The 14,803-nt window shown below is 34.7% G+C and overlaps 1 protein-coding gene across 1 annotated transcript in view; it reads right to left on the reverse strand.

Annotated features, from left to right (window-relative positions):
- CENPE (centromere protein E) overlaps positions 1 to 14,803 on the reverse strand; it is an 83,335-nt gene that overhangs the window by 44,792 nt on the left and 23,740 nt on the right. The window contains exons 17-26 of the mRNA XM_080796429.1: positions 14,388 to 14,462; positions 14,048 to 14,167; positions 11,984 to 12,106; positions 11,735 to 11,900; positions 11,185 to 11,339; positions 8,935 to 9,246; positions 8,548 to 8,820; positions 8,239 to 8,397; positions 3,762 to 3,965; positions 1,785 to 1,943 (exon numbers count right to left, since the gene is read on the reverse strand). Of these exons, the coding sequence (XP_080652555.1) occupies positions 1,785 to 1,943; positions 3,762 to 3,965; positions 8,239 to 8,397; positions 8,548 to 8,820; positions 8,935 to 9,246; positions 11,185 to 11,339; positions 11,735 to 11,900; positions 11,984 to 12,106; positions 14,048 to 14,167; positions 14,388 to 14,462 (1,746 nt within the window). The remainder of the gene's footprint in view (positions 1 to 1,784; positions 1,944 to 3,761; positions 3,966 to 8,238; positions 8,398 to 8,547; positions 8,821 to 8,934; positions 9,247 to 11,184; positions 11,340 to 11,734; positions 11,901 to 11,983; positions 12,107 to 14,047; positions 14,168 to 14,387; positions 14,463 to 14,803) is intronic.

Consider the following 14,803-nt stretch of genomic DNA (forward strand, 5'->3'; position numbering starts at 1 on the left):
ATTTACGTAAGCCTATTAATTTAACTTCTTTAGAATGAGTATGAAATAGACATCAGGTTTTAGTAAATTTAGTTAGGTTATAGTGAAAGGGAGGAGAAATAAGAGAATACTTACTAGGAGAAAAACACTCCACAGAAGTACAGTGGAAATCACAATATATCATTTATAATGCATGTGGCACTGTCCTTAAAGTAAATAGAAAGCTCTTAGTGGTATATTTTAGAATTACATGGGCAGTACAATTATTACAAGAGTCTTAGCTCTTATACAAATACTACAATTAGCATCTTACTTCCATAAAAGAAATGAGTCAGGAAACTGTAAACGTCTAAGAGATGGTAACAGTCATAAAGCTTACATTTTAAAGAATCACTACTGTATCTTAATAAAGGCAGGTTCTTTGTGTAATTGACTAATGGATCTCAAGCACCCGGAACAGCATCTAGGCTATGGTAGTTTCCAAAAAGTTTCTGATGAATGAATATATTATATGATAATTTAAATGAATCAAGGCCTCTCTCATCTGAAGATGAGAATAATATAATCCTCACAAACAGTGTTGGTTAACAAAAGACAACTGACAGAATGGGAGAAGACATTTGTAAATGACATATCGGATAAAGGGCTAGTATCCAAAAGCTGTAAAGAACTTATCAAACTCAACACCCAAAGAACAAATAATCCAATCAAGAAATGGGCAGAGGACATGAACAGACATTTCTGCAAAGAAGACATCCAAATGGCCAACAGACTCATGAAAAAGTGCTCAATATCACTCGGCATCAGGGAAATACTAATCAAAACCACAGTGAGATACCACCTCATACCAGTTAGGATGGCTAAAATTAACAAGTCAGGAATTGACAGATGTTGGTGAGGATGCGGAGAAAGGGGAACCCTCCTACACTGTTGGTGGGAATGCAAGCTGGTGCAGCCACTGTGGAAAGCAGTTCAAGAAGTTGAAAATAGAGCTACCCTATGACCCAGCAATTGCACTACTGGGTATTTACCCTAAAGATACAAATGTAGTGATCCGAAGGGGCACATGTACCCGAATGTTTATAGCAGCAATATCCACAATAGCCAAACTATGGAAAGAACCTAGATGTCCATCAACAGATGAATGGATAAAGAAGATGTGGTACACACACACACACACACACACACACACACACACACACACAGGAATACTATGTAGCCATCAAAAAACCAAAATCTTGCCATTTGCAATGACGTGCATGGAACTAGAGGCTATTATGCTGAGCAAAATAAGTCAATCAGAGAAAGACAATTACCATATGATCTCTCTGATATTTGAGAGGCAGGGTGGGGGGTCATGGGAGGTAGAGAGGGAAAAAATGAAACAAGATGGGATTGGGAGGGAGACAAACCATAAGAGATTCTTAATCTCAGGAAACAAACTGAGGGTTCCTGGGGGATAGGGGGAGGGATAGGGTGGCTGGGTCATGGACATTGGGGAGGGTATGTGCTATGGTGAATGCTGTGAATTGTGTAAGACTGATGATTCACAGACCCGTATCCATAAAGCAAATAATACATTATATGTTAATTAAAAAAAAAAGAAGAAAAAAAAAGAAAAGAAAAAGAGCGTTGGTTTGAATATAGGTATGAGTTGAAACTGTCCACAATATTAGCATTAAGATGTGTTCATTTGGGAGATACATGCTATTTTTAGAATTTAGCTCTAGAGCAATCAAAATGTGTTAAAAAAAGCGTTTAGTCAGGAAATATAATATGGTTAGGAAGGTAACTTAAAAATTCACCTTTTCCTTTAGCTTTTCTTCAACTTCTACTAATTTCTCACAGGTCCTAGAAATCTCTTCCTCTTTCTTTATGGTGTGGTTCTTTTCTTGTATGATGAGCTCTTGCTGCTTTTTAAGTTCATCTCTAAGAATTCTTAATTCTTCTTGGTTTTCAATAGTCTAGAATTTAAAAAAAGTTGAGATTAAGATACATATTACCTTACATTTATAAAATCAGGTAAAAATCAGCATTTACCTCAGCCTAAAAATGAAGAAATCATGGCAATTTCTCTTGGAAAAGACTATCTTAAAGAGTCTTTAATTTAATCATATAGATGCCAAACATCTGCTTTTTATGCTGTTTCATTATTACTTCACTTACATTCCTATCATGAAAATTAGAACTGGATTTAGTATTTTATCTTGAGAGGTTTGCCCATTTTCTACCCTTAAGCCAAAGGAGACTGTTTCTAACTTTCATGGACTGATGACAAGACTAGTTATGGGCTCTTCATATGCCAGAATAGTTATGATTTAGAGCACCAGTTAACAGCAAGCTCAAAATGGCAGCTATCTTTTGCTAGCATGATGTAGGCTAACCCTAGTTATCAGCTTAAACAGTGACAGTCTCAAGTCATGACTACAAAAACACTGCAAACATGAGACCAAGAACGGACTATGACTTTTGTCTGTATTCTTCTTTAAACTTAGCTCTTTTGACCAGAAAACCCCAAGAACTATGGAAAATTACACAAAAGTTCAGGTTCTCCTGTAATCCAGAGCAAACTTCAAAAAATGTCAATTTCAGTCTATACATATTATATTGTCTCTAAATACGGAATCAAAAACTAAATTAGATTTGACAGTATGGAAAACGTTAACAATGAATAACTAACAATGAAGTTTAAAAATTACAACAGAATAAATGAAGAGAAACATTTAGGGACAAATTTAACAAAACGTGGATAAAGACATGTACACTAAAATCTACAACACATCACTGAGAGAACAGATAATTTATAGAAAGATATGCAATGGCCAATAAATATATGAAAAGATGATCAATATCCTTAATTGTTAGGGAAAGGCAAATGAAAACAACGAGGTACATATCCAATAGGATGGCTAACATTGAAAACACCAATAATATGAAGCATTGCTGAGGATGTGAAATCATCAGAATTCTCTTAATTTGCTGCTGGGAATGTAAAATGGCACAACTACTTTGGAAATCAGTCTAGTAATTTGCTATGACCCCGCTATTCCATTTAGATACACTTGAGAACTTTAAAAAAAAAATGTTCATAAAAAGTTTTGTGTAAGAATGTTTACAGCAGCTTCACTGCAAATAGCCAAACAGTGGACAGAACTCAAATTTCCATCAACAGAAGAAAGGCTAAACAACTTGTGGCCTATTCATACATGGAACACTACCCAGCAATAAAAAGGAGTGTAAAAAAAGTAAGGTACAAAAGAGTACATGTTGTATGATTCTATTTGTATGGAGTTCTAGAAGAGACAAAGTGTCCTACAGTTAAAAACCATCAGGACAGGGGCGCCTGGGTGGCTTAATGGGTTAAAGCCTCTGCCTTCGGGTCAGGTCATGGTCTCAGGGTCCTGTGATCGAGCCCCACATCCCTCTGCTCAGTGGGGAGCCTGCTTCCCCTGCCTCTCTGCCTACTCATGATCTCTCTCCGTCAAATAAAATCTTAAAAAAAAAAAAAAAATAAACCCATCAGGACAGCGACTATATGGGGTAGAGAGTGAGATCAGAATTGCCTGGGTCAAGGTGCAAGAGAGCTCTGAAGGGAGAGGTAAATGTTCTATACCTTGACTGGGGTGGAGGGTACACAAATAGAGACATTTGTCAAAAGTCATCAGACTGTACACTTGCATCAGATACATTTCTCACATGTAAATTATGCCTCAATAAAGTTGTAAAAATCCATAACATACAAGACAAGAATATATTGCTAAGTATACAGTACTAAATCCTACCATTTCAATATTTTCCCTTAGGTCAGTCTGTAATTGTTCCTTTTCTGTTGTAATACTCTCTAACATTTGTTGCAGTTCATTTTTCTCCTGTATTAGAGAAAACATCTTTCTCTGTTGCTCAGATAGCTCATTATCTTCAACATTCACAATCAGTGCTTGAGTATTTTTAGTTTTCAAATTCTGTTTTTTATTTGTGTCAACCATCTAAAATGTAAATAATTTCTCAGTTAATTACAGTTTTAATAGTAATGAAAATTGCTAAAACTTACATTACTTATTATTTACCAGGCATTCTTTTCATTTATTGACACATTTACTCTTTACTCTAACCTTATCAGGTAGGTACGAGTATTATTTCCATTCAACAGATGTGGAACATTAATCTGAGAGAGGATGATAGGTCACTTGCCCAAGGTCACTCAGGATTTGAAGCCAAGAGGTCTGGCTCCAGAGTTTGTGCCCTTAAGCGTACTCTTTTTCATGGGTTAAGAACTACCTGAACAGCTGTAGATAATTAACAATTATCTTCATGTATGATGATGGGTCAACCTAATTTTAAGAAAGAGTAAGCCACCTTGAACTCCACCATGTTCTTTCCATCAAAAGCTGGAAATGATTCTCTATCCCCCCACTCACAACAAATCATTATTTTCAGAAGCAGTCGTATTCACAAAAGGTTGGAGTTTTATCATATGAGAGAGCAAAATAACTTTGATAAAAATAGATTTCATATTATAGTAGTATAATCCACCTTTAAAAAAATACATACTTTTTATGTTCTGCTTAAAAAAAGCATATTATATAAATTAATTTTTCCATAAATAAGTCTTAAGCAAAGGTAACCTAACACGTATACTTCTTGATCAAGTGAGACAAAGACTGACATTAAATCATTAGTGTGAAATTAGGTTATCACTATGTAACCTTACACACCCAGGAAATAAATACAGCTCCATATCAGTTGTATCTTATGAAGTTTGAAATATGTTTTAAAAAATTTTAATAATGGGGTACCTGGGTGGCTCAGTTAAGCATCTGACTCTTGATTTTGGCTTGAGTTATGGTCTCAGGGTTGTAAGATCTAGCCCTGTGTCAGGCACCACATTCAGTGGGGAGTCTGCTTGAGATTCTCTTTTCCTCTCCCTTTGCCCCTCCCCATGCTCTCTCTCTTGCTCAAATAAATAAAATCTTTTAAAAAAAGTTTTTATGGGGCGCCTGGGTGGCTCAGTGGGTTAAAGCCTCTGCTTTCGGCTCGGGTCATGATCTCAGGGTCCTGGGATCGAGCCCCGCATCGGGCTCTCTGCTTGGCGGGGAGCGTGCTTCTCCCTCTCTCTCTGCCTGCCTCTCTGCCTACTTGCGATCTCTCTCTCTCTGTCAAATAAAGAAATAAAATCTTAAAAAAAAAAAAGTTTTTATAATAATCTACAATTACATTGGAAAAAAACTGAAAAATAAAGAGAAAAAAAAAATCATCTAGCATACCAGCTTCACACAACCCACTACCAGAATTCTAGAATATTTCCTTCCAGAGTCTGTCCTTGAAAAATTTCTTTTGAATACAGTAATTATAAAATATGTATTATTATTACTGAATACAGTAATAATAATACAGAATAATACATATATTATAATTACTGTATTCAAAAGAAATTTTTTGAAATATACATATATTATAATATATATAGAAATATATATTATATATTATATATAGAAATATATATACATTATAATTACTGTATTCAAAAGAAATTTACATATATATACATATATATATAACTAAATATTCAATTTTGCTTTTTCCATTTAGATCACATACATTTTGCCATGCTGTTACCTAATCTTCAAATTATAATTTTGAGTAGTTGCTCAATTCTCTAGAATGGGTTTGGACAAATCATACTTTATTTTACTATTCTCTTACTATTGGCAGTATGCTTGAGTTTCTAACAATGGCAAACACAGAGCTAATACATTAGAACTTAAGGTAAGGAACACACGGTCATTGGGCAAGTTTGTCAGATACTGCACTTCAGAATCTTTTATCTGTGCTCCTAAATATAGGAATGTACACAAAGACAAAGCAGGCTGAGACAAAGTATGTGAGAATACCCAAAGGATATTTTAGAACTAAACTCAGCCTAGAAAGTATTTCAGCTACCATGAGAAAATCTAACAGATTTTATTATTAAATAAAGAAAAAGAATTGTGCCCTTTACATGAGATAAGCTTACTAATCATTGTTTAAACTTTCTGTTGCAAGACACTAGAGAAACTGCCTTTCTAGAGAGAGAAACATCAAGTAGGATTCAATGTGGGCACTTTCAGGGGATTTATGAGAGACCTACTAATGCAGCCCTGTGGGGCCCGGATGAACAGAGGGTTCCATGTGGGATTCCATCATTAACATAGTAACAGAAGACCAAGCTGACCCCAGCCTTCCATCCCAGATTTGAGAAACCCCTGGGAAACAAAAAAGCCTGCTGGATCTTTTTAATCAACATAGATGCTTCTAACATAAACTTAATACCACACACCAGCTGGTCCCAGTGAATAGAACTCTTTTTCCCTTACTCTTCTGCTATTACACCCCTTCTCATGAGGCCCTATAATTGCATTTTTGCATTTGTTTAAAAGCAGCTATTAATTGTTGTATTAATTGTTGTATCTTACTTTCAAAAATCTTTTCAAAAAACCTTCCCCCAATGAAAGTGAAAGTTATAAATTTTAAATCAAAGTCAAATGCCTTTGGCTCATTTGATTGATCCAAACTATAGATAAGCTAAGAACATAGAACATATAAAACAAGTGAAAATGCTTTTCTAGGAGATAAGTACTAAAGCATAGGGAGAGAGAGGAAAAGCTTTTCCAAGGCAAGAATACTGTACCCCAGGGCAAATGGGGGAAAAAAGTTCATTATATAAAGTAATAGCATATAAATCTATAAAGAGATTTATTTATATAAGTTGGAGCTTCCTGAATTATTCTGAAGCAGTATTTGTTTTTATTTAATAATATGTCCATCCTGGTGATTTTTCTGTTTGCGTGAAATACGCAGTTTTAAAAAATTTTATGACTGTATAAACCCAGTTGCATTATCTGTATACATAGATACATATTATATTATATATATATGCAATTCCAAGCTATGGATGTATGAAAGATTATTTCACCAGTCTCCCACTGATGGATGTTTTAAATTCCTAGTAGCAAATATTCTGGATTAAATAGTATTAAGTGCATAAAATTGAAAGACAGTATAAAATATCCTGTTGATAATATATATCAAAGGCATTTTTGAAAAATAGAAATGTATATAGTAAATGAATCCATTGTATAAAATTATAGGCAATTACCTGTTATAGATTGAATTGTGTTCTCCCAATATTCATGTTGAAGTCCTAACCCCTATGTGACTATATGTGAAGAGAAAGCCTTTAAGGAGGGTAATTAAGGTAATTAAATGAGGTCATAAAACTGGAGCCCTAATACTATAGGATTGGTGTCCATTCATTCATTCATTCAGCTCCATGCCCAGCACAGAGCCAGACGTGGGGCTCAAACTCACAACCCTGAGATCAAGACCTGCTCTGAAATCAAGAATCAGTTGCCCAACTGACTGAGGCACCCAGGCGCCCTGGGATTGGTGTCCTTTTAAGTAGAGGAAGAAACACCAGTTCTCTTTCTCAACTTGAGCAGAGGAGAAAGGTTCTGTGAGAACACAGAAGGAAGGTGCCATCTGTACGCAGCGAAGAGAAGACTTAATGGAAACTAAATTTTCTAGCACCTTAATCTTGGACTTCTAGACTCCACAACCAGGAGAAAGTAAATTTCTGTTGTTTTAGCCAGCAGTCTGTGATATTTTGGGATGGCTGCCCTATAGGACTAACACATATCTCTTAAAAAAAAAAAAAATCATTATTAGCATCTCATAGCCTTTCTTGTATAAAATTAAATAACCAGTTAAGACCTTATTCTCCTAATATCTCAGAACAAAATAAACCATACTACTTAGAATAAATTAAGGTGAGATTTAAAAACCTGATAGTAAAATTATGGCATAAACCCTAGAAAACAGGCATAAATAAAATATACACATTGATTTTATAGGGATCTCTAAGCAAGTTTAATATGTAAAATCTGACATAAAACAAATATTTTAGACATGGTTAATAATCAGTAATCTCTCTTGTATTCTTAGAATTCAGAGGGATTTTTAAAGACATTTAAAATACGTCAGGCCTCAGAAAATATCAGCTCAAAGTTTGAATTAATTTTTGCCTTTCTTTTTTCAAATTGATTTTAAGCAATTATATCTGAAATTATCTTAAAGACATTAGGGTTACAGCTTATAAAGTATTGTTAATTAATAGCATTGTGAATAATAAGATCGTGATTATCAGCATGTACTTAAGTGTTTGAGGTAGAAGAGAAAGCTCATCTACACATATATAAAACTTTGAATGGAAATACCATTTACCTTTTCCTGGAATTCATCCTTAGTTTCTCCTAGGTTTTCCTCTGTATGCAAACTCCTGGAAGTTTCCTCAGAAATTTTCATTTTTAGCGTGTTAATTGTTTCTTGGTGTTGTTTCAAAGACTCAAGAGCATTTCTTAATTGTTCTTGGGTATCTATATTCTTTGTCAGAGAAACAAAACAATTCCATTAGAATAATGTGAAATAGTGGAAGTAATTGTATAGTGACTACTTGATCATTAATCACGAGTGATGGCTCTGGTACTGTTTGTAAAGAGGCTCTGAGTTTTCAGAGTTTACTCAAAGCCTTACCATGTTTACAGTATCTTGAATGTCACTTTTGAGTTGGTCCCTCTCAATGTGCAGGCTCTCCTGGAGTTGTTTTAGGTCCTCCTTTTCTTGGGTTAAGGTTCTTACTTCTGCTAAAGTTTGTTGAAGTTGCTCAGCGATCATTGTTTTTTCCTTTTCCATAGTTTGCAGCCTCAAATCTCTAATTTCTAATTGTTCCTTCAGCTCTTCCACTTCATTTGAACTTTTTTGACTCTCAGTTGTTTTTGGCTGAAGTTCTTCAGATTTGGGAGAAAGCTTTAAAATAAGAAAAAGTAAATGTGAAAAGCAGAGCATTCTGTGATGTATATATATGGAAGCCAAACCTCAGAAGGCTAAAGACTGCTTCCCTAGAGGATGTCTTGTACCAACCTCTGTGTTCAAAGCATCCAAACTTAAACCAAGTTTTTGAGCTTGTTTGGAGAGGTTTCCTATTTCCTGATTCATTCTTGCATTCTCAAGGACCATCTTATGCTTTTGCTCAAATTCACTATGATGATTTTTAAAATCTTGGAATTCTTCATCAGTGCTTTCATAATTCAACTGGGTAGTTGCTAGGTCATTTTTAGTTTTCCCAATTTCTTCAAGTAAGTCTTGAATTCTACTTTCCTTTTGAACTACTTCAGAAAACAATTTGTCTCTTTCTGATGTTATTATACAAAGCTCTTCAGATTTATCATGCATCTATGGAAAAGAAGTAAAATTTAGCTATGTTAGCATTGTAGGATCTACTGAAGCAGCTTTCAGGGAAAAAAAAGTTTCCTTGGGGTTGGGGAGGGGAAGACATTGAAATTAAGCAAGGATTTTACTAAGAAAAGGCAACATTTTTTTTTTTTAAAGATTTTATTTATTTGACAGAGATCACAAGTAGGCAGACAGGAAGGCAAAGAGAGAGAGGGGAAAGCAGGCTCCCTGCTGAGCAGAGAGCCCAATGTGGGGCTTGATCCCAGGACCCTGAGATCATGACCTGAGCCAAAGGCAGTGGCTTAACCCGTTGAGCCAGCCAGGTACCCCTAAAGGCAACATTTTTATTGTTACCATCCCTGTGTATTATCCTCTTTAACTTTACCTTCAATTTTGTTTTCTAATCTCTTTGGGTTCTAGTAAGGATTACATGGAGAAGGATACTCAGTAGAAAAACATTATTTCAGGATGTGCCTTTATTTCCTTATCTATCATTCTAAAGTATTTTCTAACTTCTTGGTGTATCATTTTTTGTTTTTTTCTTAGAATTTGACACATTTTTTCTAAAGCCTTTGAATGCAGCTCCAATTTCTACAAATGTAATCCCTGAATGATTTAAATAATTAAGGTTTATTTGAATTATTATTTAAATAAACCATATCCAGCTTATGAACAGTACAATCATTGTTAATGGTAAGGTAGAAATGGTGGGAAGAAGAGAAGCAAACTTAAAGCAGAGACTAAGGACGGGGTAACACAGCAGGGTTGTTTCAATCATGGACTCAGGATAGGAGACACATCTGTTTGGCTCAACTATTGGCTTCATAACTATTTGCTGAGCTAAAAAACAGCACCTACTTTAAAGAGCTTTTAGAACGACTAATTAATGTTCCTAGAGTTCTTTAGCATGATATCTGCCATTTGGTCTTCAACCACTTGTCGGTTTTTTTTCTTTTAGAAAGGTAAAGAGAAAGGAAAGCTTGGCAGATGGTTTACAGGACTGTTCACTAGCTTGCAAGATTTAACTGCAAGATTTACCCTTAAACTTTATCAATTCCCTCCTTTATATCTCATTGCTCTTTTTTATTCAACATAGTGACAGAATTAGTACCAAAAAAAAAAAAAGATGAAAAAAGTATGGACCATAGAACTCTGTTCAAAGATTTTATTTTTAAGTCATCTCTCCACCCAATGTGGGGCTTGAACTTACAACCCTGAGATCAAGAGTTCATACTCTCTACTAACTGAGTAGCTAGATGCCCCCATAAAACTTTTTTGTTTTTAAATTTATTTCAGACAGCGAGTGAGCATAGCGGGGAGGAGCACAGGGAGAGGGATAAGCAGACTGCTGCTGTGGGGCTGGATCCCACGACCCCGAGATCACAACCTGAAGAGTCAGATGCTCAACCAACTGAGCCACCCAGGTCCGCCTGGAATTCTGTTTAAGTGAAACATTTGAGGACTGTAGAAATGGTTGTTACATGATCAGGTTACTAAGCATACTGTTAAATAGGCTTTGAAAATGTGCTTTCTAATAATATAAGGAAATCAGAGGAGGAACTACATTCATTTCTATTCCTAACAAGTTGAGTCAAATCTTTACAGTCTCTTGACTGCTATTTTAAGATACACTAGAGCAAAATATTTAAAGTGCTATTACAAAGGTTTTTATTTCAAAAGAAGAATTATTTGCTTAAAAATGTGTTTACCTGGGCGCCTGGGTGGCTCAGTGGGTTAAAGCCGCTGCCTTCGGCTCAGGTCATGATCCCAGCGTCCTGGGATCGAGTCCCGCATCGGGCTCTCTGCTCAGCAGGGAGCCTGCTTCCTCCCTTCTCTCTCTACCTGCCTCTCTGCCTACTTGTAATCTGTCTGTCAAGTAAATAAATAAAAAAAAAAAAATCTAAAAAAAAAAAAAAAAAAAAAAAAAAATGTGTTTACCTCTTTCCTCAGCATTTCTACTTCTGAAGGTAAAGATTTCAATGCTGAGAGCAAATTAACTTCCTTATGCAAAGCTTCATTTTCTTCAACTTCTTTATTCAGTTCTTTCTGGAGGTCAGTAATCTTTCTTTCCAGTTCCAAATTACAAAGCAAATCTAGGACATTTTGGGTAAATTAAAACAGCCTGCAGTTATTGGGACAATCTAAATTACATGCAAAGTTAGATTATTTAATCAGACTGTATAAAATTTATTAAAGAAAGAGTCAGTGTTGGTTAACAGGTGAACAGTTACTAGTTCTTCAACCACTTTTTGAAAATCAGGTCTAATTTATTTGAAAAATAATTCCTAAACCCTTATGAATCATAATTTCAAGGAAGCAGTTATAAATACTGATCTCAAATAATATTGAAACTCATTATTAGACTATTAAAACAATCAGATAAGAGAATAAAAATTTCTAATCATTGGAATGTAGTCACAAAATCTTTCAGGTAGGTTTCTAGACAAAGTCAGATCTAAAAAGACTTAAGTCTGAAATTATGAAATACCTTTTGGAACTTTGCCATCTACAAGGGAGGTGAGTTTTGTTATTTCATTAAAAGATGATTGTAGTTCTTTCTCCAGGTCAACTTGCATTTTCTTTTTTGCTTCCAGTTGACTTTGGTATAACTGAATATCATTTTCCATTTGCTTGTATGTACTTGTAAGTTCTTTCTGTTAGGAGAAACACTGCAAATTCACAGAAATGTACTGGTTGTGACAACTGTTTTATTATAAATATTACAGGAAACAATTACCATTTTCTCTTTTAGCTCCAGATTTTCACTTCTAAGAAAGGCTGATTCTTTCTTGGCATCAAGGGCTACAGTTTCAGCATCAAGCAGAGTCTGTTTCATTTGTCTTAGGTCTTCAGTGATTTCCTATATACACAACAAAAAGAATTTAGTGAAATCTAACTTGGTGAGAGTTGGAAAAGATTTTAGAGAACATGTACATAGACGTTATTCTGAATAAATGAAGAATGGTGAAAATATGCTAATTATCAAGTTCATTATTTATGAAAGCTGAAATAATATTTTCCATAATAAAAATATTTAAAAAACTCCGACTATGCTTTTCCAAGTTATAGAGGCATTATGTAGACTGAGGAAACTTATTGTTTAAAAAAGTTTAACACAATTGTTGTTCAGCTAGCTTGTTAAAATTTCTTGTGTAGTTTTAAGTCATTCTAAAACATGGCAGGTGAGTAGTTCATAGTTAATATTAAGGATATGAAATCACAAATTGAAAATTAGCTTACATAAATTCAACCACATATATCCTTGGCAGAATTTTAATGCACAAATGAATGAATGAATAAACTGGATGAATAAAGAGCAAGAAATAACAACTTTTAAAAAAGTGGGCAATTCTGCTTGCCACTCTATCAACAGACACTCCTGGATGATACGAAAGTGCCTTTCTTCCCAGTGCCTTAAAACAGTAAGATTACTTTTACAAAGGATCATTTGTCATTGATAACAGGTAACGGAAGAGTCCTAATAGAAGGTAATAAAAAGTACTCCGGAAAAACTCAAATGGAAACCAAAGAATGACAGAAACCAAAATTTTAGCTAGAAACTGTTGCCTTCTTAAAAAGAGTGTTAAAAACTAGAATCAAACTGATAGTTTCTTGAAGTAATCAGGAATATTGAAGCAAATAGAATAGAAAGCACGTGGCAAAAATTAACAATTTTGCCACGAGATTAAATGTTATTTAATGCCATTATTTTTTTTTAAAGATTTTATTTGTTTATTTGAGAGAAGGAGCACACCTGTGGGGTGAAGGGCAGAGGGAGAAGCAGACTCCCCACTGAGCCTGATGCGGCTTGATCCTGGGATTCCAGGATCATGACCTGGAATCCTTAACCTTAACCTACTGAGCCACCCAGAAGACCCTTAATGACATATCTTTTTTTTTTTTTTTTAAAGATTTTGTTTTATTTGACAGAGAGAGAGAGCAGGAGAGCAGCACAGGCAGGGAGAAAAGGCCCCCTGCTGAGCAGGGAGCCTGATGCAGGGACTTGATTTCAGGACCCTGGGATCATGACCTGAGCCTGAAGGCAGTCATTTAACCAACTGAGCCACCAGGTGCCCCAATGACATATCTTATACCAACTAAAATCATCTAGAGCTACAGTTTCTGAAAAATACCAAACTGTTGAAATAATTATTTAAATAATAAGAATGCATTAATATTAATAAAATTTATAAAATCATGCTCAATTGCATGCCATATGTACAGTTCTAGTTAATTATCAATACCAATACAAGTGTTCACCTGAAGATACTGACTACATACTTCTGCATGCATTTATATAAAATAATCAAAAAAATAAACAATTTTGAATTACTTTTTTTTTAAAAGATTTTGTTTATTTATTTGACAGAGATCACAAGTAGGCAGAGAGGCAGGCAGAGAGAGAGGGGGAAGCAGGCTCCCCGCTGAGCAGAGAGCCCGATGTGGGGCTCGATCCCAGGACACTGGGATCATGACCCGAGCCGAAGGCAGAGGCTTCAACCCACTGAGCCACCAAGGTGCCCCTGAATTACTGATTTTTAATGGAAACTCGTCCTCAACTTACTAATATTCAAAGAATGATATCCTCAACTCTGTATGAATGATTTTTTACCCATAAAACAGCAATGATACTAACAGTCCCTCTTTCATAGAGTCATTGACAAGATTAAATAAAATACTATATAAAAAAATTATAACATCTGGCACACAGTAGGTTCAATATAAGCATTTGCTATAATAATGATGATGGTGTACTATAAATGCCTACATGATTAAACAACAAAGTAAACCTAATTCTTACCGATGAGTATGACAATTCCATTTTTATATCTTCTGACTTCTGAGAGTCTATGTATTTCTGTAGCTTCTTAATCTGGTCTTCCTTTTCTCTAAGCAGCTCTACTTTTGAGCTTAGTTCATTCTATAAGTGTGAAACAAAAATAAAGTGAAACATATCTTATTGGATTTAAATTTTAGGAGATTAAAAAGAACTTACGTTTAATAGTTTAAACTGTTAGTAAAATTTAAAAAGTTGATATTTAAAAAACAAAATGTTCCTTTTATTTTCTGAAATAATTATGTATGATGTACATTTTATAGTTCTAGTTCTTTATAATAGAAATACCAACATAAATGCTCACCTCAAGATCTTGATTATACACTTCTGCATGCTTAACTAAATTCTTTAAGTTGGAAATTTCATGAATTAGTTGCATCTGTAAGAGCATGTGAACAGGCAACAGAGCAAACCAATAGTTAATAAAGCAAAAAAAAAAAAAAAAAAGAAGAAAAAAAGAAACTCCCCCCAAAAGATAGCATTTATTCACTGCTTCAGAATCATCAAAACAGTAGGAAGCGATTGAGAGATCAACTGTTCAAGCTACTGTTACAGAGCACCTCATTATTTGAAGATACAAAACAAACAGGAACCCAATAAGCCAAACAAAAATATCCCCAAACCTCATAAAACAAGCAAACAAGAAAAAAACTTCAGCATGACCCAAGTAACAGTTACGCTTTCTGTTAATAATGCTATAAAAATGTCAAAAACAAATTA

This window comes from Martes martes, assembly GCF_963455335.1.
Source record: "Martes martes genome assembly, chromosome: 2".
NCBI lineage: Eukaryota > Metazoa > Chordata > Mammalia > Carnivora > Mustelidae > Martes > Martes martes.